At 41.6% G+C, this 27,028-nt stretch overlaps 2 protein-coding genes across 2 annotated transcripts in view; both read left to right on the top strand.

Moving 5' to 3' along the window:
* The first annotated feature begins 8,022 nt into the window (after positions 1 to 8,022).
* LOC1269202 (2-methoxy-6-polyprenyl-1,4-benzoquinol methylase, mitochondrial) lies at positions 8,023 to 11,308 on the top strand. Its single transcript, XM_061662735.1, has 4 exons — positions 8,023 to 10,460; positions 10,527 to 10,659; positions 10,722 to 10,810; positions 10,879 to 11,308. The coding sequence occupies exons 1-4, from the start codon at positions 10,021 to 10,023 to the stop codon at positions 11,090 to 11,092; spliced, it is 876 nt and encodes a 291-aa protein (XP_061518719.1). The 5' UTR covers positions 8,023 to 10,020; the 3' UTR covers positions 11,093 to 11,308.
* Positions 11,309 to 12,796: 1,488 nt separating this feature from the next.
* Positions 12,797 to 27,028, top strand: part of LOC133394082 (uncharacterized) — a 41,542-nt gene continuing 27,310 nt past the window's right edge. Inside the window, exon 1 of the mRNA XM_061662733.1 lies at positions 12,797 to 12,990. The gene's annotated coding sequence lies outside the window, so the exon portion shown is untranslated. The remainder of the gene's footprint in view (positions 12,991 to 27,028) is intronic.

Here is a 27,028-nt window from a genome sequence, read left to right as displayed (position 1 = left end):
TAGGAGCCGTCCTCCTTCAGTTCCAGAACGACCAGCCTAAAGAAATAGCTTATGCCAGCAAGAGCCTAACGAGTACCGAGCAACGGTATGCACAAACAGAAAAGGAGGCACTAGCGTTAGTATGGGCTGTGGAACGGTTCCAAATCTATCTATTCGGAATACGATTTGAGCTGGAAACGGACCATAAACCTCTAGAGGCTATCTTTAGCCCCACATCTTCTCCTTGTTTGCGGATTGAGCGTTGGGTCTTAAGGCTGCAGGCTTTTAGCTATGATGTAATTTATCGGAAAGGAAAAACGAATATAGCTGATCCTCTGTCTCGGTTGCCAAGTCCTACTGAAGTATCAGAATTTGATCCAGATTCTACAGTATATATCCGCAGCGTGATGGAAAATGCTGCAATCGATGTGCAAGAGGTAGAGATTGCTTCTTCGAATGATGCCGAAATGCGGGCTCTTAAGGAGTGTTTGGAAAGAGGTGCGTGGAATTATACAGATGAACTACTGAAACCTTACCAAGCATTTCGATTGGAACTCGGAACAGTTGGAGACCTAGTAGTCCGCGGTAGCAAACTAGTAATACCGAAAGCTATCCGGCAAAGAATGCTAGAACTGGCACACGAAGGGCATCCTGGACGCACTAAAATGCAACAACGGCTGCGATGTACTTGCTGGTGGCCAGGAATGGATGAAGCTATTGCTCGACTGGTTAGCAGCTGCTCAGGCTGCCAATTGGTCAGCCAACCAGATAAATCGGAGCCCATGAAGCGAAGGCCACTACCACATAAGCCTTGGGTAGATGTAGCAATCGATTTTTTGGGCCCACTACCAACTGGTGATTATCTACTAGTTATCATTGATTACTTCAGTCGGTACAAAGAGGTCGAAATTGTTAAGAAAATTACAGCGATTGAAACATCTGAACGACTTGAACGAATATTTGTGCGTCTTGGCTATCCGAGAACCATAACACTCGACAATGGAAGGCAATTTGTGAGCAATTATTTTGACAACTATTGCAAACAGCGAGGAATATTGCTTAACAAGACAACCCCATATTGGCCGCCAGAAAATGGTCTGGTTGAACGCCAGAACAGGTCTTTGCTAAAAAGGCTGAAGATAAGTCAGGCTCAGAACGGGGATTGGAAAAAAGATTTGGGGCGTATCTCTCCATGTACTACGCCACTCCACACAGCACCACAGGGAAAACACCGAGTGAGTTGATGTTCAACCGAAATATCCGGACAAAAATACCATCATTGGGAGACGTTAGTACCGGATCTGCATTACCAATGTCTGATTACAGGGATAGAGACACATGTATGAAGGAAAAGGGAAGAGTGACAGAAGATCAACGACGCAAAGCTAAACCGTCTGATATAATAGTAGGAGATAGAGTCCTATTGAGGAATACAATGCCAGGCAACAAACTGAGTACACCCTTTGGACCACAGATTGCAAAAGTAATTGAGAAGCAAGGTTCTCGCGTAACAGTACAGGATGAGCAAAACGGGAAATTATATGACAGGAATTCGAGCCACCTAAAAGAGTACAAGGACCCAGACGATCATAGGGATGGTTGTGAGACGGTGGTGGATAACCAAGAGGAAGGAGTACAGCTAGGTTCCTATCATAGATTAAGAGATTGGGTGAAATAATCAGATGAAATCAAATAGTAAATAAATAATTTGGGGAATTGTATTTATCGTTCATTATTCGGAAAAAAGGGAGATGTGGTATGTGTTGTAAGAGCTCGGCTTTATTCCGCTCCTAGCTAGAGCGCGGTATAATCTGACAACGATGACAGATAGTCAGAACACATACAGAACGGAGTGAAGCCAGATCAAGTTGTTATAAATGACAAGGTGAAGTTGTTCAGAGCAAAATGACATTTCTCGAGTTGACATTTCTCTTCCGGGGGCTCCAGTATAAAAATCGGGGAGGGGTGGTGCGGGGTAATGACATTTGTATGCAGAGAGTGACAGATGTCCCCCACAATGTCGCCCAGCAAAAGCGATAAAAATCAACCTTCTAAATACATTATCCTTGAGCCAGATCGTGTATTACGCCAGGACTCCACAGAGCATAACACGGAGCGCAACATAACAACTGACAGCTGCTAAACGCTTCATAAAACGCTTTATTGCCGGTACCATGTTTCGAATATCCTTAGTAGGCCGCTCATTTTTCGTTGAAAAGCTACCAACCTACTGCGATGACCGATAGTTAATGAAACGCTTAACCTCCTTTCCCAAGCGTTTTCTCAAGCGTTTGGCAGCTGTCAGTTGTTATGTTGCGCTCCGTGTTATGCTCTGTGGAGTCCTGGCGTTACAGCAAGCTACCCACCACAATAATAAAAAAAATAAATAAATAAAATAAAAAAAAGGAAGCAGGCGATAAACTAATATATCAGTTGAATGAGAAGGATTAATACTGATAGGAACGGTTAATAATAATATTCAAAACAAAAATTGAATTACCCTTGCAAGAAAATATTTAATTAATTAATCAACCAATTTGCTTGAAAGGGCGAAAGAGCGTCAAGCGCAAGACAGGCCGGGCGAAACCGGAAAGTAAAGGAAGTTGGAGAAGACGGACATCAGTTTTGTGGTAGATCGATTGTAGTAAGGTTGTGGGGAGGTTGAAAGCGAGGAAATAAAGAAAAAAAAACAGTTTTGATAAAAGTGAAATAAATAGTATTGTCAAAGAAAAATGTCCATCGATCATGACAATATAGATCGCTAGAACTTGAACGGCGGTACGAATGTTAAAATAATAAACTCCAATGTAAACCATTTGCACAGAAGCAAGTGAGATTTTAATAATAGTCGATGGTATTGATGGTATCAGACCACAAGACCATTCATATAGATTTTTGCACGGATAGTTAGAAGGCTATGATTGGATGAAGATTGCAAGAAAAGGACAGCAATATAATGATGAGTTATGATACGCCAATTATAGAGCAAACCAGAGAAGCTATGTAGCTTTAATTTATTTTCTATGCATATTTGATTTTCCAGTCTTTTAAGCTTAATCTGTGGCGCATGGGACATTCACAAAGATTCCTTGACTATCCAAACTTGTGGTCGTGTAAACGACTTTTGGAGTACAATTAATACAAAATCAAACATTTTTTGAGTACAAAGCACGTTATCATAGCTATAAAGCATAGCAAACTTTATATTGCCAGATATTCGACCTACACTTTTTTAAATTTAGACCGTGATTTGAGACATTTATTCGGTCCCAAATACAGTCGTACCTTGGGGGTCACCTGTAATCATTGAATTTACAGGTTAGCAAATTTTAGTGAAACTAGTTAATTTGGCCAGGTTACAGGGCTACGAAACTAAATTTAAAAGATCTTGTTGTGGGCAGCCGTGCCGACCCCTGGACTTGCCGTGGCAGTTGCGCTGCCACCGGTCAACGTCCAGGAGGACGACAGTGTACACGCACACTGTCGCACACACTAAGCAGCGCAAGGCTTAGTGTGTCCCGAGCGCACAAGCAGAGTGTGTTTGCGAGCCGATCGAGCAGGAGCTCTCGGCAGGGGCGCTCGGTGCGGCTGGTGCGCGGCCACCGCAATTGTATCATTTTAAAGTGTGTTGTATCAGTTCTGTATTGTGTTTTATTATTTATTTTCTTCTTCTTTGGCTCAACAACCGATGTCGGTCAAGGCCTGCCTGTACCCACTTGTGGGCTTGGCTTTCAGTGACTAATTGATTCCCCCCCATAGCAGGATAGTCAGTCCTACGTATGGCGGCACGGTCGGTTTGGGGATCGAACCCATGACGGGCATGTTGTTAAGTCGTACGAGTTGACGACTGTACTACGAGACCGGCTATTATTATATTATTATTTATTTTATATGTTGTTAATACGTGTATTTAAATACAAAAGTGTCTAAACACAACAGATCTCCTTTACTGTAAAGGGCACATGGAAAGCAATAGTTTCTAAACTCAAATAAAAGTAAGTCCTTATGTCGATTAAGGAACCTAAAACCAAAATCCAACCCATACTGGTCCTCACACAATTACATCACCTTCAAAAGCTGCACAAAAACTGGTTCAAAATCTGCACATTACCTAATACCGGTCCTGCACCTGGTTACTGAACCTAAGCCTGTACAGAAACCCAAACCGGTTCTGGAAATAATACTGGTCATACAGGTCCAGGAGCTGATACTGAACTCATATGGGCCCTGGAACCAATAATGAACCCATACGGGCCCATCAACCGATCATTAACCCATACGGGCCCTGAAACCGATCATGAACCCATACCGGCTCTGGAACTGATCATGAACCCATATGGATCCTGGTACCGATCATGAACCCATACCGACCCAGGAACCAATCACAAACCCATACCTGCCATGGAACGGATAACGAACCCATACCGGCCCTGGAACCAATCTTGACCCAACACTGGTCCTAGAACCGATCATGAACCAATACTGGTCCTGGAACCGATCATGAACCCATACTTGCCTAGGAACATACCATGAACCCATATCGGTCCTAACCGGTCCAAATCGGCCGAAACCTATCACGAACCCACAGCGCTCTTGGAACTGAAAGGCAACCTATAAAGATCCTGGAACTGAACACTGAACACATACTGGTTCTGGAACTACTCATGAATCAATATCGGTCCTGAAACTACAAGTAAACCCATAAAGGATTTGGAACTGATATTGAACACATACCGGTCCAGGAATCAATCATGATTGAATCAGCTGTCAAATCGGCATAGTCAGACGTGTTTACGTATAGCTCCGTGATTTATTTTCCGTATTTCGGTTATTTTAACAAACAATCAGTTTTCTCTAAGTTAAAAAGTTGTGTAGTGAGCTTGCCCACAACGTATTATACATACTTTTAGCAATTGTGCTAGTTCTTCTTCAATTGCTCGTCGGTCGCATCACCCGCGTAGTGCGTCTATTAACCGGTCAAGGCATCGACCTGTGAATTCCTTTTTAAAATGGAGCATACTTGCAACTCTTGCGCAACCGAGATCACCGAAAACCTGATTAGCTGTTATATTTGCAACTCACCGTTCCACATCCGCTGTTCGCGCATTCCTGAGAATGCACTGAAGCTAACCAACGAATACCAACAACTCCACTGGTGCTGCCTAGCGTGCAACAATGTGATTATTAATCCTCGCACTAAATACATCAAACAAGCTTTGGCCCAGTCGAGCATACAAACAACAATGGATGCCGTCGCCAATAGTCTCAAATCTGCACTTGAACCTCTAGCAAAAGAAATTCGTACTGGTCTATCGCAGCTTAATGAATCGCAGAAGAGAACACCACTGAGCAGTCACCCTCCTGCCAAATTGCGCAGAGTTTTACCAGCGAAGAGATTATTCTCCGAGTTGGTCAGTGCTACAAACACTTCACGTGCTATCTCGCTTGTCGCCAAAAGAACAACAAACATCAATAACAACAATATCAACAATAACACAGCCGTACCGTCACTAGCTGAGCACAACAATATTAACATCACAAATAACATCACTTCTCGCCAGCCAATTGCTATTTATGGCACGGATAACGATTCTCCAAACCTTCCAACCGTTCAAAACCGCTTTGTACCCAAAATGTGGCTTCATTTAGCTAACATTGCTCCTGGCACTTCCTGTGAACAAGTCGTGGAATCTGTGAAACGACGGCTGGCCACAACCGACGTCATTGCATTTAGCTTGATGGGCAAAAATTTCGACACTACTTTGGCTAGACCGATGTCGTTTAAGGTTCGCATCCCGGCTCACCTTCGTGAAACTGCGTTATCGTCCTCGGTTTGGCCTTCTAATCTACGTGTACGTGAATTTATACTACGTGATAACCGTCCAGCCTCATCCCATCCTTTGGCTTGTCTCACACCGATGAATGCACATGAAACCCCACTTCGAAGCATCAATGCAGTGCCTATCGATAATATTCCGAAACCGGCAGAGCAAACCATCAATGAAAAGCCAAATAGTTCATCACCTAGTAATGTACAACCAATAGTGCACGATATGGAGCATTCACCTATCCCAGCTGATCGTACGGCTCAAAACAATGACGTTCATCACGAACACAGCTCATGAAGCTTACGCACACAAGAAGCATCAGCCAGTCGCTATTCGCACACTAACACTTCATGTAATGACCACGCACGCACTAACACAGCAACTCACTTGAAAATGTTTTCAGTTCGCGATATTAAAAACATTTCACATGCCAAACCGACTGACACTGCTTTGAAACCATGTGATATACATTTTCACTACCAAAATGTTAGAGGACTACGTACCAAACTCACAGAATTTGGATTGAACACATTGGACGCTAAATATCAGATAATAATACTCACCGAAACCTGGCTTGACAATTCAATTCCATCATCGCTACTGTTTGACCCGGGCTATTCGGTGTATAGATGTGATCGTAGCTTGTCTAATAGTATGCATACTCGTGGTGGTGGCGCACTGATCGCATGCTCATCCTTATTGAACACCCGTGAACTCACTCTACCTCGTAACTCACTTGAGCAAGTGTGGGTTACCGTTCGCCTATCATCTTGCACGATATTCATCGGGACTGTTTACATTCCTCCTAATCGAGCTAACGACACAGATACTCTTACATCTGTGGTTGAAAGTGTAAGTGCAATAGTAAACCATACAAAAACTAATGATCTAATATTTTTGTTTGGAGATTTTAATTTTTCGGCAGTATCGTGGTCACTAGCACAACAAACATTTGGTCACTCATCATCGTTCGCGCACTATGTGGCAAATTCATCATCTTCGGTCAGATCCCGGTTTTTGGATGAAATTAACGCTAGCGATCTTTATCAAATAAGCTGTATCAAAAACTCGCTTAACCGGCAGCTCGACTTAGTATTCGCAAATTTTATTGCCGCAACTTACTGCATCGATTTGCACCCCATGCCCAACACCACTAGTCTCTCCTGACCTGTACCATCCAGCCATCGATTTAACGGTTCGAATTCCAAGCACAATGCCTAATCCTACACTGACGCAAGCAAGTAGACCTAGGATGAATTTTTATAAAACCAATTTTACTCGGCTCATAACTAATTTTAATAGCCAGTTCAGAATTAGCCAGTTTAATTCTGTTGATTAAGCTTTATCGATATTTATACGCTTTCTTTTATCCTCGTTTGATTCGTGTGTACCAATTATCACACCAAAGAGCGGCCCTGCTTGGTCTGACCGCCACCTAAAAAAACTTAAAAGAGCTAAGGAAGCTGCATTAAAAAAATATACGAAGTACCGATCACCTGTTAACAAAAGCATATTAAATGAAACAACTCGCTTGTACCGTAGTTACAATAAAATACGCTACGGTGGCTACTTGTCTCGGTTGGAGAAGAATTTTATCAAAAGGCCCAAAGCTCTCTGGAGTTTTCGTAAGAAACACAATAGTACAAATGCGACACCTAAATCGATTTACCATAATGACCGAGCTGGTTCAACTGCTTCAGATATTTGTGATATATTTGCGTGTAGATTCGAGGAGGGATACACAATCTCAACTACTGACGACAATATTATCACCAACGCTTTAATTAATACTCCTAATGATGTCATCGACCTTAATTTAACTAATATATCGCAAGAATCTGTTCTAAATGTGCTCAAAGCAGTCAAGCCCAAAGCTAGTCCCGGCCCAGATGGTATTCCTGCCATCATTCTCAGCCGATGCTGTGAGTCCATTGCGCCGATCTTCACCACAATTTTTAATTTTTCGCTGCAACAAGGAGAATTCCCCTCTATTTGGAAGAGTTCATGGATAGTCCCCATATTTAAAAAAGGTGACAAGGAAGATGCAGCCAACTATAGAGGCATAACATCACTCAGTGCTGGAGCCAAAGTTTTTGAGAAAGTGATCCAAACAAGTTTACTCACGGCTTCATATCACTATATTAGCCCTCAACAACACGGTTTCGTTCCAAAGCGGTCGACGATTACTAACCTTGTTGACTTTACATCACAATGTCTCCGTAACATGGATAGCAGGATTCAAACAGATGCAGTTTATATGGATTTAAAGGCTGCTTTTGATAGCATCGATCACAACATCCTTTTAGCCAAGATGAACAAGTTGGGACTTGGGCGAAATTTAATATGCTGGTTAGAATCGTACCTTGTCAATCGATCGTATGCTGTATCTTTCTCACGGTGCCATTCAAGGTCTTTCATTGCATCATCTGGTGTGCCACAAGGTAGCAACCTGGGTCCGCTACTGTTCGTACTGTTCATCAACGACCTATCGTATGTAGTACCAGCAGCGAATCATTTAATGTATGCAGATGACATTAAAATCTACATGACGATAAAAAATGACACAGACCACTCCGAGCTACAACAATACCTTCTCGATTTTCACCGATGGTGCAATCGAAACCGCCTGAGCCTCTGCATTGAAAAATGCCGAGTCATTTCATTCACACGCGCACGAGAAATTAAGAATACCAGATACACAGTTAACGGTTTACCAATAGAACGCACTAATACTATGAAGGATCTCGGAGTCATACTTGATTCAAAGCTGTCATTTGACCAGCAAACAGAGGAGGTGATTACCCGAGGTAATCAATTGCTTGGCATGTTGTTTCGGATAACAAGAGATTTCAAAGACCCAGTCTGCATCAAAGCGTTATACTGTGGTATTATCCGCCCGGTACTCGAATACGCCTGTGTCGTCTGGAAGCCCTCAACCCAAAGACTTTCTGAGAGAATGGAATCGATACAGCGTCGCTTATCCCGATACGCAACACGCTTGTTACCTTGGCCACCTGGCAGTCAGTTACCACCTTATGAATCGCGACTTCTGCTCCTCGGACTGCAACCGCTCCACATCCGACGCCGTACCGCACAACAACTATTTGTGGCTGGTTTACTGCAAAGTAACATCGACTGTCCTTCCCTACTCCAGCAGTTAAACTTTTACGCGCCTGCTGTTCAGCTTCGCTCTCGTCCGTTACTTGCCCTGAACCGTAGTCGAACTGGATATGGATCTAGAGACCCCCTCAACTCCATGATTAGGGTGTTTAACGAAGTTCGTCATTTTGGAACCTCAGTGCAATCCTTTAAAAACTGCCTTAGAAGCGAATTATTAAGATGATCTTACTACTTATTTTAATCTAATATTAGACTTAAGAACATTCACACGGATCCATTGTTATCCATTGAACGAGTAATAAACAAATTAAACAAATCCCATGCTGATCCAAATATAGCTACTGATTTTATCATTTTGAGGAAAGTTCTAGGAACTATTCCGGATATAAATTCAGAAAGATACTTGGACCTGGTTCAGGAACGGATGCATTACCAGTTCAACAAACTATACCCGGCAGTTAATGTGCAACGTAGGAATTAGCGTAGGAATTAGCGTAGGAAATAGCGTATTAAATAGCTTAGGAAATTTAGTAGAATTTGTATACAGTCATTATCCGATATACGCTATCGTACGGGACCGAGCGCAATAGCGTATCTCGAGTTTTCGCGTATAGCGGATTCCTATGGAAAAATAGTTTACACTACCGGTTCGAGGGTTGAAAAATATCGCCACAGAGTTTTGCATTAAAGTTTTTTGTTATAAAATAGGTATCTTTTGCACAAATTTAATGCAAAATGCATTAAGAACATTAAGGAAATTCAAAAAGAGCATAAAATATTTCAAAAAATTAAAATATTTGCAAAAAACATATGGAGCTGTCAAATTTAGAGGAATCGCGTACTGCGAATTCGCGTATATCGAGTATCGCGTACTGCGGATAATTGCTGTAGTGATAAACGAAACAACAAAGACAAACATATTCTTTACCAATTTGTTTGTGTGTAAAAAGGTTAAGCGTTTTTGAAAGTGTGTGAAGCGTTTTTTCTCGAAATGTCATTTTTCGGTATGTGTATACGCGAGCTATCAACCGAAACGAAAGTTATCAAAATAAACATGACATGATTTCGCAGTACCCAAATCAAAACCTACGCAATGTTGCCTCTTCGAAGAACCTCTCTATTGATACACAGACTTCCGCTTGCGCGTTTTTCCAGCAATGCAAGGGAAAATGTTACCCAAAGCGCAACGCAACACGATTCGGATACACACTTTGGTTTTCAAACGGTAAAAGAGAGCGACAAATGGAAAAAGGTTCACAAAGTGTTCGAGGAGGTCGCGGCATCCTATGATTTGATGAATGACGCTATGTCGATGGGAATTCATCGTGTATGGAAAGATATTTTCATGGAACGATTATCGCCGGTGGGAAATGGAATACGACTGCTGGACATGGCTGGTGGCACTGGCGATATAGCGTTCCGATACATGAAATATCTGCAAAAGCAGACTACACCAGATCGAAAGCCTAGTCATGTTACTGTTTGTGATATCAATCAAAATATGCTAGATGTGGGTCAACAACGATGGGAAAAGTAGGTAGAAATGAAAGTAGTTATGTGCCTTATATAAAATGATAATTATGGTATTATTGTTTACAGATTGAACTTACCTACAGCCGGTGACACAATTGAATGGGTGTGTGCCGATGCCGAAAAACTGCCCTTCGAGGATTCATCATTCAGCGTGTACACGATCGCATTTGGGATTAGAAATTGCACGCATATTGACAAAGCACGTACCGCTAGTTTTAAAAATATGGAAGGAAGCTTTTAACATTTAGATGTGTCTTTTAGGTACTTTCGGAAGCTCACCGCGTGCTGAAACCGGGAGGACGTTTTATGTGCCTAGAATTCAGTCATGTGAACAATGAATATCTTAAATGGTAATATGAATCATATATTTTATATAGTTTTAGTATATTTTTGGGCTAAAATGATGTTTTTTTTGCAGGGTTTACGATCAGTATTCCTTCCAAGTGATTCCACCGATGGGACAAATACTAGCTAATCAGTGGCAGCCGTACCAGTACTTGGTAGAGAGCATCCGAAAGTTTCCGCAGCAAAATGAATTTAAAGCAATGATTCAGAACGCTGGCTTCAAATGTGTTGAATATGAAAATTTAACCTTTGGTGTCGTTGCGATACACTCCGGATTTAAGTTGTAAGATGGACAAGATGGATTTACTTTGATGTAGCAACCGTTGTCGGTCAAGCCTGCCTGTACCACTAATGGGTTTGACTATTAGTGACGCATTGAATACGGATAGCAGGATAATCAGTTCTACATTTGGGGGCACAGTCCAATCGAGGCTTCAATCCATGATGGGCATGCAGAATGGATATAACGAAGGAAAATAAACAGCACTAAACTAGATCACAAATCCATATCCGTGTCGAAAAATGTAGTATTTGGCATAAAGATGAACTGGTAAAGCATAGAGCGCGATAGCTCATGAGGGTACTACATACAGTCTGAACTCATTGTTGGAACTTCGATTCCCTGCTAATTATTGAATACAGTCTGTTCCCGTGATACGCGGTTTATGCGTTCCCGAGGAATTCGCGAAACTCGAATATCTGCGTAAGTCGAATTTTACTGTCAGAAACAAAAGATTACTCGGTATTTTAGATTACATTCACTATGTACTATTATACACTTTATCTTTTATTTGATACGATTGAAATGTATGACTTTTGAACAATTTTCAAAGCAAATTGTACTGATTTGACATTTAAGTTGTCAAATTTAGAAAACCGAATCATAATTCCGAATCCGCGTAGGTCGAGAACCGCGTAACTCGGGAACAGGCTGTATGTGTTTTAATAAGGAATGTCTATACAAAAAAAAATCTGAAACCTTTCTCAACGGGCCGTGAGATTTTGTGATATTTTCAAAACCGATTTTCAATTCAAATGCATGTTTTTTAACCCCATTTCAGGCAACCGGCTACCCTACCCGAGCCAAATCGATTTTAGGAAGCCGATTGACTTGAAATTTGAAATATGTGTGTAAACTACAGCCATCTTTCTCTTGATTTTTTTTTAAATGAGTGTAATAAACCTGTTTTTTATAATTAATTTTTGCAATTCCCCCTTTTGCCAGCGACTTTGGCGGCTTATAACTTTTGAATGCGTAATCCAATATCGATGCAATATTTTGAAAAAAATTGAATCAACTAATGCAGTTTCTATGACTGTGCATAGATTGGTTCAACTCACTACCATTTTTAAGTTAAAGCTTTTCAAAGTTAACAGTATTTTTTTTTGAAAAATATTGCAATATGCAAAAAACATTTTTTTCATTACTTTACAAATTTTCAAAGCTCAAGTAGTTTAGAGAACTGTATATTACACGTCTTACATATTTTTTTCAGATTTTTTCTACAAGTAATTAAAAAGATGAAGGGGATTCGACTTGAATAAAAACCGTTAAATTATTATCCTTGCTGGTAGAAAGACACCAACATAAAAAAATCACATACAATGTTTAAATTCAGTCTTCAGCGGTCATCTCTCAAAACCCCTCGCTCGAAGCATTAAAAACCGTCACAACTACTTTCAAAAAGAATCACCACCGAGGGAAAATCGCATCGATTTGGAGCGTTGGCGAGCTCACAAGAACCGTTTTTGGTCTAACGTTTAGTATTTATGGTTCAAGTGCGGTGATACTTTTTGAGTGTGAAATTTCAAAACTCATAAAATAAAATAAAATAAAATAATAAATCTTTTATGTTTACTTAACACGAAATATAAATGTTTTGAAGCCACAAAGAAATACTGATACGGAATAAAAAAATAATTTTGTTGACATTCAACGTACGCAGCCAAATCAACACTTCGACACAGAATGCATCCTGTCATTTGGTTGACGTTTATTGATATATCACACATCGAGAGAAGCGGACGTGAGCGCTCTGCAATTGTTTCATTTTACTTGTAGTACCCACCGTAATAAAAGTGTGAATATTGATAAGTGAGTGATTTCTAACCTGCAGTGCACGTAATAGCGTACGCTTATTCCAAAATCGAGGTGTGGTTGGTGTTTTGTTTCAACAATCATCAGGTATGTTTTGGGCATGCTTGGCAACTAGGTTGCAGGCTATCAATTGCGGAATGTCATTCAAGGGCTGTCATTTTTTCATGTACTCGGCGAATTTGACATTTCTGAAAGCATCACACGATGCAGTGTTTTTCGAACCACCCGTTGTTAATTTATTGGCAGAATGTACAGACGCGAAAAATATTGTTTACTTTCTATTTAATCTCTCAGGGCTTTCGTTTTGTATGCAAATGATTTCCGAAGCAGCAAGGCAAAAGTTTTTGTTTGTTTTTTTTTTCTCACTTTATTGTTTTTCGATTCATTTTTTTTGTTTTTTCGAGAATATAAAAATCTCGATTGAATTAATAAGCGGATTGCATATGTTCTCTTGAAGTCTCTTGAGTCATGTTTTTCTGATTTTTTTCGTTGAAAATTCAGTATTTCTTTCAGTAAAAAGAATGTTTACTGCATCATTCAGTAATTTTGGGTGCTCACCAAAATGACAACTCGTTTACTGAAATCACAGTAAGGCCATTCTCATACTGCTGATTTTTCAGTAATAGGTAGCATTTGAAAAGTGAAATATATCTTTAAAATTGAGTATTTTATTCATGCGCAGAGATTGACAGTCTCTCAATTTATGTTCATCTATGTTTTATGTTGTATAATACAGTTTCCATACTGTATTTTGCCGCAACAAGTTTTGATGGTTCAGTGAGTGCTTACAGACACCACGAAATTTCATCAAGCACTGTGTAATGTAGCTAAGATTTTACACACCAACACGGCTGCCAATTGTTTCAAATTAATCCCGCAAGCCGAAATCTCACCTGAAATTTTACCGGGGTGCCTGTAAGCGCCTACCAATTTTTTTTTTTTTTACATCACCCCGGCAAACAATGCGAGGGTTGGTGAGGTGCCTCTCGCTCTAATTTCTCTAGTCTAGTCTAGTTGCCTCGCTTCCTCCTATAGCGATTCTGTCGAGCTGAGCTTTCACGTCCCTCATCACCGATCTCCTTCCTACCCCTCGCCTAAGATCGTCTGACGTCTTGCCTGACACCTTTCGTTGTGTTGGTGCTCTGCGGCTGCTGTCACTGTAGAAGTCAGGTTGTGTGTGTAAAAAAAACGTAAACAGTGTTGTTGGCTGATCAATTTTGGTAAGTTTTTTAATGATTAAGTTCTTAATTTTACGTAAGTAAGTGCCATTTTAGCTAAATTAAGTGGTAGAAGTCCTGCCCAATGCGTGCTGGCTCCGTCGGAAGCGGTTCGTGTATGTACCGGCGTAGAAAAGTGGCGTGATGAACAACACAGCACAAGACAGCAGGTAAGTGTTATCCAGCGATTATCATGATGAAGAAACACTTTTTTAATAGATATGCCCTCTTTTAACTTGCAGATAAAATGCAGAAATGATATGGACCTGCCGCGGGTGTTTGCCACTGTACGTTGCATTGTATATGTGATGCGGTATGTTCGGTATGTAAGCGGACCACGAAAGAAGAAGAAGATTGTTTGGCGAAGCTAGGGATTAGGATGCTAATCATGGTGTTTTTTCCTTTTTTACAGCCAATTTTCCTCTATTCTGGAACGTGGGCTTACGAGGAACCATTTAAGAACATCCTCCGGAAGCTGTACGGCGACGAGTTTTGCTAAACCAGCACAACACGCTAGAGGCCCAGCCGGCACCGGGTGCCCCGATTGCGCCGTGAGACGGTGTCGAGCGCGCTCGTTAACAACGTTCGGGGCAGGAATTCAACCCTTCGGATCATTATCCTCTGCCTCACAATAGCTGCAGCAGCAACAGGACCGAACCGACCGCACTACTGATTGCGGTCAAATTTCCTGGCAGGAGAAAAAACCCCACAAGTGAGTTACTTCTAGATGCACTATCGCTACATCTGGATCTGTTGTTTTATCTTCCCTCTAAAGCAAATGTTTTATATTCCCTCAGGTGTATCGATTTCATCGACGGCCGCTCGCTGGCAGCACCAACATGCCACCGAATAACCCCAGAAAGGCGACAAACACTCATCACAGTGGCGACAGTGGCAAATTGTTAACGTGAACCCACTTCCGCCCATCTACACGACATCGCGTTAATAGTGTTATTGTGTAAATTGTAAAAAAAAATACGTTAATGAGTTAAGATTAATCTTAAGTGCGCTTTAAGGCATACATCGATATGCCTAATTTTAGGTTAAGTGTTTTGAAATGCGCGTGTGTGCGAAGGGTCGAAATGAGCGCTAAGCAAACTAAGCGGCCGCGTAGGGCCCCGTGGTCTTGAGGGGGCCCAAAAAAGGAACTCACCCCCCATTCGCAAGTTAAATTGCTATTAAATCCTTCGCTAGTTTAGAATATTTCCCTGCTAGACGCTTAAACCAATCTTACATTTATGTGACTGATTAGGGCCTCCACTCGTATGTGTGGGTTTTGCACAACATTAAAGATAAATAAATTTAGTTTATATTACAGGGTTTCCCACGATTTATTGGTTGGTACCCATCAATTTTTGGTGGATTCCCATATTTTATTCGTGCGTTCCCACGATTTTTTGGTCGTTTCCCAGAATTGTTTGGTCCAATTGTATTGATATCCAATCGGAAAATACCAAAAAATTATGGGAACGAACCAAAAATCTATGGGATACGACCATAAAATCGTGGGAACGCACCAAAAAATCATGGGAACTGACCAATACATCGTGGGAAACCCTGTATCATAAAACACTACGCATTTTTAAAGGGGGAATGAACATGATGACATATATTTAGTTTGTTAGAAGGTTTGTATGCACGTTCACTAGTTTATTTTATCTGGATTCTTTGCGGACTGCTTTTCGAATGCGCATGTCGCTTTGCCTCGTCTTGTGTTTTACAAACCCCAACAGCAAGGATGCGGCTAGTCTATCATTGGATTAACCTGGTGGATCTGGTAGCTTGTAGCGCACCATACTCGCCAGTCCGCGATGGGTTGGCCATGTCATGGTAGTGAACGATCCAGCCCATAGTCGTTCGCAAAGACAGACAAAAGGAAGCTGTTCATGGTGTGTCAAAAAATGTGTAACAGATGGTAGAAAATGGGTACCTGCAGGTGAGAGAGTCTGTTTCTAATGTTTTATTATCAGTTGGTGACACGTTCAAATGGATGTGCACAGATCACGGCCCGATCCTGAGGGCTCACCGTTGAAAAAGGCGCTGTCAGCGTGTGATGTCCTCAATGAGGATCTTGACACGGAACCGAGAGTGGCCATTCTCCCCCTCCCTCCGCATGTGTTTTTGTATGTGGCTTTCTTCTTCTTCTTCCTTATGTAGGTGGCTTTATAATCATGTTTTAAAAGAAATAAACCAAAGAGCTGTTGAACGACGTTTATGCGTTGTTTTGTCGCACATTTTGTGTAATTTTTTATGCGGACACGGAAATAAAAATGAACTGGATGCATTTCAGATGTAAGGGTTGTAAATAAAGGATACATACAGTGGCGGATTAAGGGTATCGGGGGCCCTAGCCGGTAAGACGAATTGAGGCCCCCTGTAAATGGTAAATGGTGGGCCGGGAGGAGGGGGGGGGTGTTAGCGGCATTAAACTGGCTGTTGGGAATTTGAACGCCGTCGGGGGGCCCTACGATCATCAGTCACAGGCTCTAAAATTGATTCGCCAGCCTCGGGGCCCCAGCGTCCATCCTTCCGGGGGCCCTTGTCGCTAGTACTCTGTCCATACGGCATACTATAGAATGGCGATCTACGGGGTCCCTTAATCGGCGGGGCCCCAGGCGACCGCCTAGTCCGCCTACCGTTAGATCCGCCACTGGATACATAAAGGATGATAATATCATGCCCGTCATAGGTTTAAGCCTCATATAGACGGTCCCCTCGTAGTAAGGACTGGCCAGCCGGGTGTGTGGTACTAAAAAAAGACGCTAAAGCTTGCATTGGCTGGCATGACCAGGTAGATGGATACGGCAAATAGAAGAAGAAGAAACAGGAAAATGGAAAGCAGCAGTCTGTAGAAGCTTCGGTTGAGACCTTTGCTGTTAAAGAAGAGGGAAATGTCGTTGCATGTGGATGGAATGATGAGGTTAAGGGTGGTTCGGGTGATGAATGGTTGGGAGCGGAGATGAATGAATTGGCGAGGCCAGTTTACCTCTTTCCATGCGTTGTATGAGGAATCAATTAAAATAGTCAAATCGTATTGAATTATGGGTCAATTTTCGGGAAAATTAGGAAAGAAAAAAAATGCCACATTTTTTAACACATGAGTACATTATCTCATATGGCCGTTAAAACCAGCTTACATCGGGTTGAGATCAACATTGGAGTATCACACGTGATAAAAAATCAAATTTCCGGTACGGAATTATTCCTTCACTTTCGCTCGTTTGAAATTGGCTTCATAACCGTTGATCGACATGGCGATCAAATGGCCACATCAGAAACGGCACGGAACGGCAACCACCAGCATAGCACAAATATTGCTTCAACACCAGAATTGATCGGCTCTCGCATCGTCAAGGTCACAGGTAAAACCAAATACACTACATATATATGTACCAATCGCCAATTCAAGATACAACTACAACCCTACCATATACCAGTACCAGCTGATGAGCTATCGCACACAAGCGAGCGGCGCGCGAAAATAAGAGGAAGGGGCTTGAAGGAAGAGAAGACAGGGGAAGGCACCGGGAGAGAGAGTGTGTGTGGTCAAAATTTTTGGCCATTTAAATTTTGTCCACCAACACCCTTGCATTTCGGAGCTTTTTTCTTGCCAGAAAGAGATAGCCATACCCTTGACATACAGCTGTCTCGCTCATATGACATTTCCAAGGCTCGCAAGCTCTTTAATGCGAGGGCTCTGGAGCAGTGAACTTGTATGGCGTGCGAGCCCTCGCGCGCCCTCGCAAATCGCTGTCACTTGCACTGCGGGACGTGCAAGTGGGCACCGCGTTGTTTTGTTTTGATGTTCTGATTGACAGGTCGATTTGACAGAATGAATTGCAGCATTTTCAGTACAGTCTGTTCCCGAGTTACACGGTTCTCGACTTAGGCCCGTGTCTGTGCTCCATCGCATGCGATTTTATCGCACGTGCTGTCAAACGCTTTTTTGTATACAGGCGGTCCCCGAGATACACGGTTAATGGGGACCGAAAACGGCCGCAAAATACCGCGTATCTCGAATTTGCGCGTAAGTCGAATCTCGTGATTTTTAGCCAAAATATCAATAATTTTCGTGTAATTTTGAAAGTAGGGGGTGGTTTTAGCCACTTTATAAATTATTTGATATGATTCTGACGGAATATAACAGTTTTAAACGTTTTTAAATAGTTTTTAACATTCGATCAAAACGGAAATTATTTGGCAATTTACAATTGATGTGTCAAATCAGTACAATTTGCTCAAAGAACTGTCAAATTTAGAAAACCGCGTATCTCCGAATCCGCGTATAAGAGGTACCGTGTATCTCGGGGACCGCCTGTAATATTGCAATTATTGATATTGGATTATTGGATGATTTTAATGATATAACGATTATGAAAAATTAAGTTGAGATTGTTCCTACAAAACACCACACATTTAGTTTGACAGATAAAATCGGATGCGGCGTCCGACGAAATCAAAAATTTGATTCCGTCGTACGACGAAATCGCACGTCCGACGTTATCTGTCAAATTTCATATAAAATTTTGACAGGCCTTCCGATAAAATCGCATCCGATGGAGCACAGACACGGGCCTTACGCGGATTCGGAGATACGCGGTTTTCTAAATTTGACAGATCAGAAATCAGTACAATTTGCTTCAAGTTCGGTATAATTTGCATTTTTGCTAACATATTGAAACCGCTTAAAAGCCATAAATTTTAGAATTTTCAGCGCGAATCATATCAAGTAAATGATAAAGTATATTAAATTACTAAATTAGATCAAAAACTCAGAGTAATCAATAGTATTTTAGTCAAAAAACGTGAAATTCGACATACGCGGATATTCGAGTTACGCGGATTCGTCGGGAACGCAGAAACCGCGTAACTCGGGAGCAGAGTGTAATTTGTTTTATTGATATTCAATAAAATGACTAATTTGCCACTGATTTTGCTCATTTTCAGTAAAATACGTATTACTGAAATGTATTCAGTAAATTATTTTACTGACAATCAGTAAATATATGACATTTATGCTACAAATTAGTAAAATATTCTAATAGGGGGAAAGCGGGCAAAATGGGCATGTGGGGCAAAATGGGCACACTCTTTTTAAGTGTTAGAAACTGGCGTTCTAACCAAAAAATAAGAGAACAAAGTGAATTTGTTAGGTAAGCACTGAGGGTGCACCAAAAAATTAGTTTATTTCTATATTCTCCGTTATCTTCGCTCTTGGGTGTTTTTATCGCAATTATCCCATTTTGCGCGGTTTTCTCCCTTTTTATGCCTATTTCCATACACAAAACATCGCCTTAGCTGACAGTTTGTTGAAACCTTATAACAGTTTCCAACATTAAGCATTATTTGACTACAAAGATACCTTCCAATGCTCAAAATGTATTCATTAGAGTGTTCTATGAACACCATGTAAGTTTCATAACCCTTACATAACAAATAACCAAGAAAAATGCTAAATAAGGTTTAGTAGCATATTGATGTAATTTTTGCCACTTCGAAAATAAGCTTAACCTCGCTCGAGTTGACGACTGTACCACGGGACCGTCCTACGCGACATTGTTACTTTATAAAATATATTTCCTACGCAATTATAAATACTAATACTTGATGCAAAAGGAGAAACAGCGATGAAATATGTGACACTTTGTACAAATATTATTGGCCCAAATTATGTAAAAAGTCTTAAAAAACATAACGATGAGGCCCTTCACGGTTCTAGTCAGCTTTTTGTATGGAGTTTGACAGTTCGAGGCTGAAATCATATAAACTCCATACAAAACCACACGCAAAACTAGCCTGCAATTTTCAGTCTAGTTTATTCTAGCCTCAAAGCTAGAATTAGATTCGTGTACCTGGTCCAAAAAATGGTAAAACAAGATGATGTTTACATTTATCCCTAGGTGCATTACAGGGTTTCACACTTTATCTCAAGCGCGGGACCTTTTCCCGAATCTGTCTTAGGCGGCGCTCTAGCAGCAATCGAACACGACATCCGACACGAACAAACCCATATAATCATATGAAGGTGCACTGTCAGACATAAACAAACAAACAAGACAAACCTCGAGTCGGACATGTCAGTTGATTCTGTCTGTGAGAGCGTTTCTACATACACCGAGAATGCAGCTGAGAAAATAACTGACAGCATGCTTTGACAGCGACTGACAGCATTTTCGGTGAGAGAATTCTCCTCGGCATGCAAAGAACGATGGAGCTGAGAAAAAATTGAATTGGCAGTTTATAGCGATCGATCAATTATATTTTGCATTTTTGCCGTCCAATAATCGTAGATATATTATTAAAAAGTAAAAGAAACTTTTTTGACTTCATTTTAGCGATTAAAATGGTTTTTTTCAACATCATTTTAAAAGTCTCATCTCGACGCTTTTCGGAGCTTCTACACACACCAGCGTGAGAAACCGGTTGTCAATTCTCTCACAGCCATCTCTCAGCTGTAGTCTCGGTGTATGTAGAAACGCTCTGATGTTCGATACCCACCTGCCCGCTGCGCAAAGCGATCGAAAACTTCTCAAACTCAAACTTCCAAAATATTTCACAGCCCATGGCTGTGAAATATTTCGCATTCAAAATTGTTAAAAACTTATAAATGAAATATTTCGAAATTTACAGCGCTGAAATTTTTGGATTGATATATTTCTTCGATCGGAATCCAAGCGTTTTCCCTGACATTTCTGCTCGCTTTTTCGATCGCTTTTGGCGGAAAGCGATCGAAAATCCGAGCTGCAAAACTTCTCGATTTTGTCGTGCGGGTGTGCTGTGAGTATCTTGGATGTCAAACGCTTCGCAGCTACAGTAGATAGAATTCAATGCGGGACATTTTCAAGTTTGTTTATGTACTTTGTCTCTTTTTCTTCTTAAAATTGCATGAAAAATGTTTAAAATAGCTATCAATAATATTTGCAAGGCTTCACTATCAATTATAACATCAAATATATAGATTTGAAACGTATTAAACTATTGTATGTACACAATGAATGTGTATGCACTGTATGTGTTTTGGCATGGAGGTTTGTTTACATTTTTGAAAATTAAAATCGAATGATTTTTATGTTATTATTCATGTGAACAACTAGTAAATTTTTTGTTGAATCTTCCCCCTGCAGATGGACATCAATTTAAACTATGAAAATGCTTCATTTTCGAGATGAAAAGATAGGCGTATTGCAGTGCATCATGACAGGTCTATAAGACATCGAACAGCTGACAGAGCACCTATCGAACAGACCCGCTGCGCAAAGCGATCGAAAACTTCTCAAACTCAAACTTCCAAAATATTTCACAGCCCATGGCTGTGAAATATTTCGCATTCAAAATTGTTAAAAACTTATAAATGAAATATTTCGAAATTTACAGCGCTGAAATTTTTGGATTGATATATTTCTTCGATCGGAATCCAAGCGTTTTCCCTGACATTTCTGCTCGCTTTTTCGATCGCTTTTGGCGGAAAGCGATCGAAAATCCGAGCTGCAAAACTTCTCGATTTTGTCGTGCGGGGAGTCGTGTTTGTTTGTCTCGTTCGATTGGTCCCAGAGCGCCGCCTTAGGCTGGAAATAGACGAACCGAGATCGTCGCGGTACCGCGACGTGATCATTCACTTGTTGAATAAAGAGTTGAAGAAATACAGTGAACCCTCTCTTATGTGACACTTCTCCAATATGAAAAACTTATCTTATTTGAACATTTTGCACAGTCCCTTGAATTCCAGTACATTTTTGTTCCTCTAATTTGGAAAACCTCTGAAATCTGTATCCCTCTTATTTGTGTATGGTGGTGACATGGTTATTGAATGATGTATGCTCATATTGGCAATCGTGTTCGCAGTTTCCTATAGCAACAGTTAAGGCTGCATACTAAATGTTCTTTCTCTTTCATGTTTGTATGGACCTTTCATTCACTTTCAACCTCTTTAATTTGAAAATCCCTCTTATTCAACAGTGCCATCGTCTCTCAAATAAGAGAGAGTTGACTGTATATACACCAAACAATGTTTTATGCTTAATGCTTAAATTCCAAATTTAGCGGATGTCAACAGACGCACACTGCTGCTGTGTCATTTCATACACTCGATTATCATAACCAAGGTAAATAGAAAATGTTGCCAGACAAAAATCAAATTTGCTTGAATTTGGCCGGCAACAATGTTGCGCTATCTGTCAAAATCCATACATTTTGCCAGCAACAATGTTGCGCGCAACAAGATTAGACCGCTGCCTTAGCCAATGCCAAGACTGCGGTATGATGCTTGAAACCGTTGATGATACCTGAAAACGTTGATGATACCTAAATTCATCGTATGTAATGCTGAATCTACGGCGCATTTCTCGAACACACTGTTCCGCGCCGAGGACATGCGGTCGAATATTTTTTTACACGTATAACCTTTGTGTACATCAGTGTTTTAGAAACACCCAATTATTTTTTTTCGTGTTTTTACTACATGCTATCGATTTAATATCACAAGCGCGGTACACAATATCACAATTCCAGTGTTGCAGATTCAAGCAAGTATTCAACTACATGTGTTTAAACGGATTTAGGTCAATTGGTAGCATGAACAATTGTTTTCATGTTTTAGAGAAAAATTACACAATTCTTACTCTCGTAAATTCACATTTATAAAGGACGAACACTTTACTTAACTCTGTATTTTCAATGTTTGGGTGTGTGCATTGAATTGAAAGGGGTCTTAAGCGCTGATTAAACGATTGCTTCAAGCCGCAAAAGCCTTTGTGATAGGCTTGCGATATCAAGTGCGAAGGTAACCTTCAGCGTGATGCCGTTTTAGAAACAACGGATGCTTTTCAATGTCACGATTCTTCTTATGTGGATTCGAATATGGCGATTTCATGAATGTTTACACATGAATATTTGTTTTTACCTTATGGAAATCACTAAAAACCTTTAAACGAAAGCGCAGGAATCCCAAAAATATGTTTAAATAACAAAATACACAGTTTTCTTCGCACCAGTCATTCGCACCACCAACAAAGATTCGTGCCATCCAGCTTGCGGTGCACGAAATTGCACGAAAAAGATTCGCCTAATTTTGATCGATTTTCCTTTGCCATGGGAAACGGTAATTTTGACAGGAGTTTTTAAGCAGAAATCGTTTCGTCCAAACGTGGCTATTCAATACAGCCATTATCCGCAGTACGCGATACTCGATATACGCGAATTCGCAGAACGCGATTCCTCATAATGATAGCTCCATATGTTTTTTTTCGAAATATTTTACTATTTTGAAATATTTTATGCTCTTTTTGAATTTTACTAATGTTCAAAAACCATGTTGCATCAAATTTGTGGAAAATATATCTGTTTTCAATTAAAATATTTAATTCAAAATTCTGTTTCGATATTTTTCGACCCCTGAACCGGTATTATAAACCATTTTTGTATTGGAATCCGCTATACGCGAAACCCTGAGATACGCTATTGCGCTCGATTCCGTAAACCGTATATCGGATAATTACTGTACATGACACCGACCTGAGAGCTTGTGTCCATAGTACGCGAGCAAAAAGATACGAATTCGGTCAGGTTAGTTGTGACAGACCTACCAGGAAAGAATCTGTGCTGATGGTGCGTGATAGTCAAGCACCAGTGAAGGAGCATTTTGTACACATCGTGATTCCACGATAGATCTCGATAGAGCTTCTAGATCTGTTTTTATGGATCTGTGTGAGCCACGAAACTTTCCATGCTTCAAGAAAAACTGTCGTTGAAATGGAGAGCGAGAACAGGCGAATAAATGGTCCGATGAGAACAGCATTGGATTTCTTAAGTACTATACCTGGAGTACCATCTGGACTGCAAGAATTTGACGGTTTTAGGCGTTGTATCGCTTTTTGCACTGAAAAGAAACAAACATCGACGTTAGAGAGAGCAGCTGACACAGCGTCACTGGGTACGTTTACTTTAACCGAATTCATTTGCTCTACACATTCGTTGTTGGCAGAGGATATTTACGGCACAAAAATTGCGCAAATAATTCGCACATTTCTTGCCGGTCGGATGGTTCGACGTTTTCGAGTGTTGTGGGCATGGAAGTACGTGAGCCTCTCTTACTATGAAAGTACTTACTTACTTATGCGGCGCTTAACCGCTTTGAGATCTTGGCCTCAGAAGTGTCCGAAACCGCTCACGGTCTCGCGCCTTCATCTGCCAGTCCGTTATCCCGGTCTTAATGGCGGACGCCTCCACGCCATCTTGCCACCTAAATTTGGGTCAATCACGCCTCCTCTGTCCTTGTCGATGGCCTAGAAGGACTTTACGGGTTGGGTCTTCTGTTTCCATGCGTGCAACATGGCTAGCCCACGGGAGTCAGGCGAGCTTGATGCGCTGCACGACAGTGAGATCGCCGTACATCTCGTATAGCTCGTCATTATAACGGCTCCTCCATTGTCCTTCCACACATACGGGGCCAAGTATCCTTCTGAGCATCTTCCTATCGAACGCGGCTAAGAGGGTTTCGTCAGATATGGACAGTGTCCATGTCAAACTAACAAACAAACTACAAACTAACAAGGCGACTACGTAGGATGTGTGATCCGATCCGGATCCGTTCGAATGATCTGGAACTATAAAATGAGTGAGTGAAACATGGATCAGTTTTAGAAAGATCCGAGTCACCGCTTTGCTGAGGGAAATAGAGGCCAAGTGTACAAGTGAGTAAGCTGTCTTCAATGAGACATTCGAGGATAGTCGGCGTTCCAAGGCAAGGAACCGACGTGTATTCCTTTCGTATCTCCAAGAAAAGCCAGTTTATCTTCTCGTTTTGATAGCTGCACAATAAATCGACCGTCAGCGTCTCTAGTGGTTGTGTCCGCGAACTGTTTCTCACAGTTGCTCTCCTCGACGGATAATGTGCTGGTAACTCGGCATGTTTCCAGCTCCCAGAATTTGCTCAGCTGCTCTTCGATGCTAGCACTGCAGACGTTTCCAACGATGGATGAAGACCATCGGTGGTGGATGAAGGTTAACTCTGCCTGCTATCACCCAACCAAAAGCAGTGTTTTGAAGTGTCACTCTTTCGTGGGATAGCTTGATGAGTCCCTCCTTTAAGACGTTGTAGTATTGCTCTACGCCGAAGATGAGGTCGATCAGGCCAGGACTGTGGAACGAAGGATCGGCCAGCTGAACGTGACGAGGTATCTGCCACCTGTTTGTGGTGATCTTGCTCGATGGGAGCTCACGAGGGAGCTTGTTGAGGATAAGGACCTTTCCGGATGTTGAGTATTCGTTGTTTAAGGATTGAATCCTTAACACAGCCGTATGTTGTGACGTCAAAGAAACTTCTCCAATTCTTCAGATGCGATGATTTTCACGCCGTTTCACCACATCCATCCGATGATTAAGGCGCTCGGTGACGATGTTGATTTGTGCCCCGGAATCCAGCAAGGGACGTGCAGTGCACAACACTGTTGTCGATATGGATAGGATAGTGTGTAAGATACTGGAAAGGATAGGTAGAACTCGTCGAAGGAGCTTCCGTCGCTTCAGTTGCTGGTGCTGCTTCGTGCAGCAACGTATAATACCGTTGGTTGCTGATCTTGCATTCGCTTGATGTGCACTGTCGTAGGCAATGAATTGGAGAAAAGCAGTTGAAGCACAATCGTTTCGAATGCACTAGTTGCTTCATATCTGCTACTCTCATATTGTTGATTATTTCACAACGGAACACTGAATGTTTTGATACACCGCACAATTTGCACTGTGTTGCGTATAATGCACTATTCACAGCACTGGTCGCAGCATGGATGGTTTGCACTCGAGGGTTGTTGCGCATTGTGTGTCCGGTTCTGGATCCGCTGGCTGGCTTGGAAAAACACTTCAGTACAAGGCAATGGTTGCTGAAGAATTGCACTAAATCTGTGTACGTTGGCATGGTCATAGACTTCTAGTGAAGCTCCCAATGACGCAGGGTTGTCGGATCCAGAGGCGAACTCAGCCTGAACACCAGCAGCGTGCTCCATGCATCCGGTTTCTCGCCTTCCTTTTCGAGCATTAGAAGGTTACGCTCGAAATCGTCGACGAGTCAGTTAAGAGAATTTGCACATTTTCTCTTCAGCGGTGCTATGTTGAATAACGCCTCCACGGTGGATTTAACGATGATGTATTTGTTCTCGTAGCGCTCAGTCCGAACAGCTTACAGGATACGTCGTAGTTTTTGTTGTGATTTCCAGAGCGTCGATCACCGCGCGTGCGTCCTTAGTAAGCGACGCAGCAAGGTAATGCAACTTTTCACATTCGATCAGCTGCTCTGACGAATGGATAAGCGATTGAAACGCGCCCTGGAAGGCAGTCCAAATATTTCTGTCGAAATGTGGTAGCATGATTTCTGGAAGTTTTGCACGCACCGGGACTGTCGTGGGTTTCTGCTCAATGCCGGCAAATGGGTTTGGTGTTGTAGGCAATGGGATAAGCGATGCTTCTCCTCTCAACTCGAATATCCTGTCGTCGAACACGCCATATAGCTCGATTGTCTCCTGTACCTGGTCGTCGCTCACAACGTTCATGATCGAGTCGTATCATAGTTTGTATTCCGCTGCAAGCACCTTCACTCGGTCTGCTATGGTTTTCAGCGCGTGAACTTCGGTGCTGTGTTTGGCGTACATCTGTTATAGACGGTCAAGCTGCTACTCCAGGTGAGTGCGTTGACGGTCCAATTTGGTGACGTCTGGAACGGAGCCAAATTCTCTGGTGGTGGAACTTTGGCTTTCCTCCATGTTGTCGACCACTGGAACCACTTCTTTTGCGGGCGAAGGGTCAACGGGCATAGTTTCACTGTTTAACACAAACTGTACTTTTCACAAACTTCCCTAAACCGAACTGTCGATCACTTGCACGTGAATCCAATTGCCGAAGGACCAACTGTTAATGATGAA

This window comes from Anopheles gambiae, chromosome 3, assembly GCF_943734735.2.
Source record: "Anopheles gambiae chromosome 3, idAnoGambNW_F1_1, whole genome shotgun sequence".
Classification (NCBI taxonomy): Eukaryota; Metazoa; Arthropoda; class Insecta; order Diptera; family Culicidae; genus Anopheles; species Anopheles gambiae.
The sequence above is the reverse complement of the archived record's forward strand: the minus strand, read 5'-3'. Positions and strand labels throughout refer to the sequence as shown.

What these genes read in the sequence shown, in the direction of transcription:
- LOC1269202 (XM_061662735.1), top strand. Translation starts at nt 10,021, where the DNA reads ATGTTGCCTCTTCGAAGAACCTCTCTATTGATACACAGACTTCCGCTT. An exon ending in ATTGCACGCATATTGACAAA is followed by an intron (nt 10,660 to 10,721) that starts GCACGTACCGCT and finishes TGTGTCTTTTAG; the next exon opens with GTACTTTCGGAAGCTCACCG. An exon ending in AACAATGAATATCTTAAATG is followed by an intron (nt 10,811 to 10,878) that starts GTAATATGAATC and finishes TTTTTTTTGCAG; the next exon opens with GGTTTACGATCAGTATTCCT.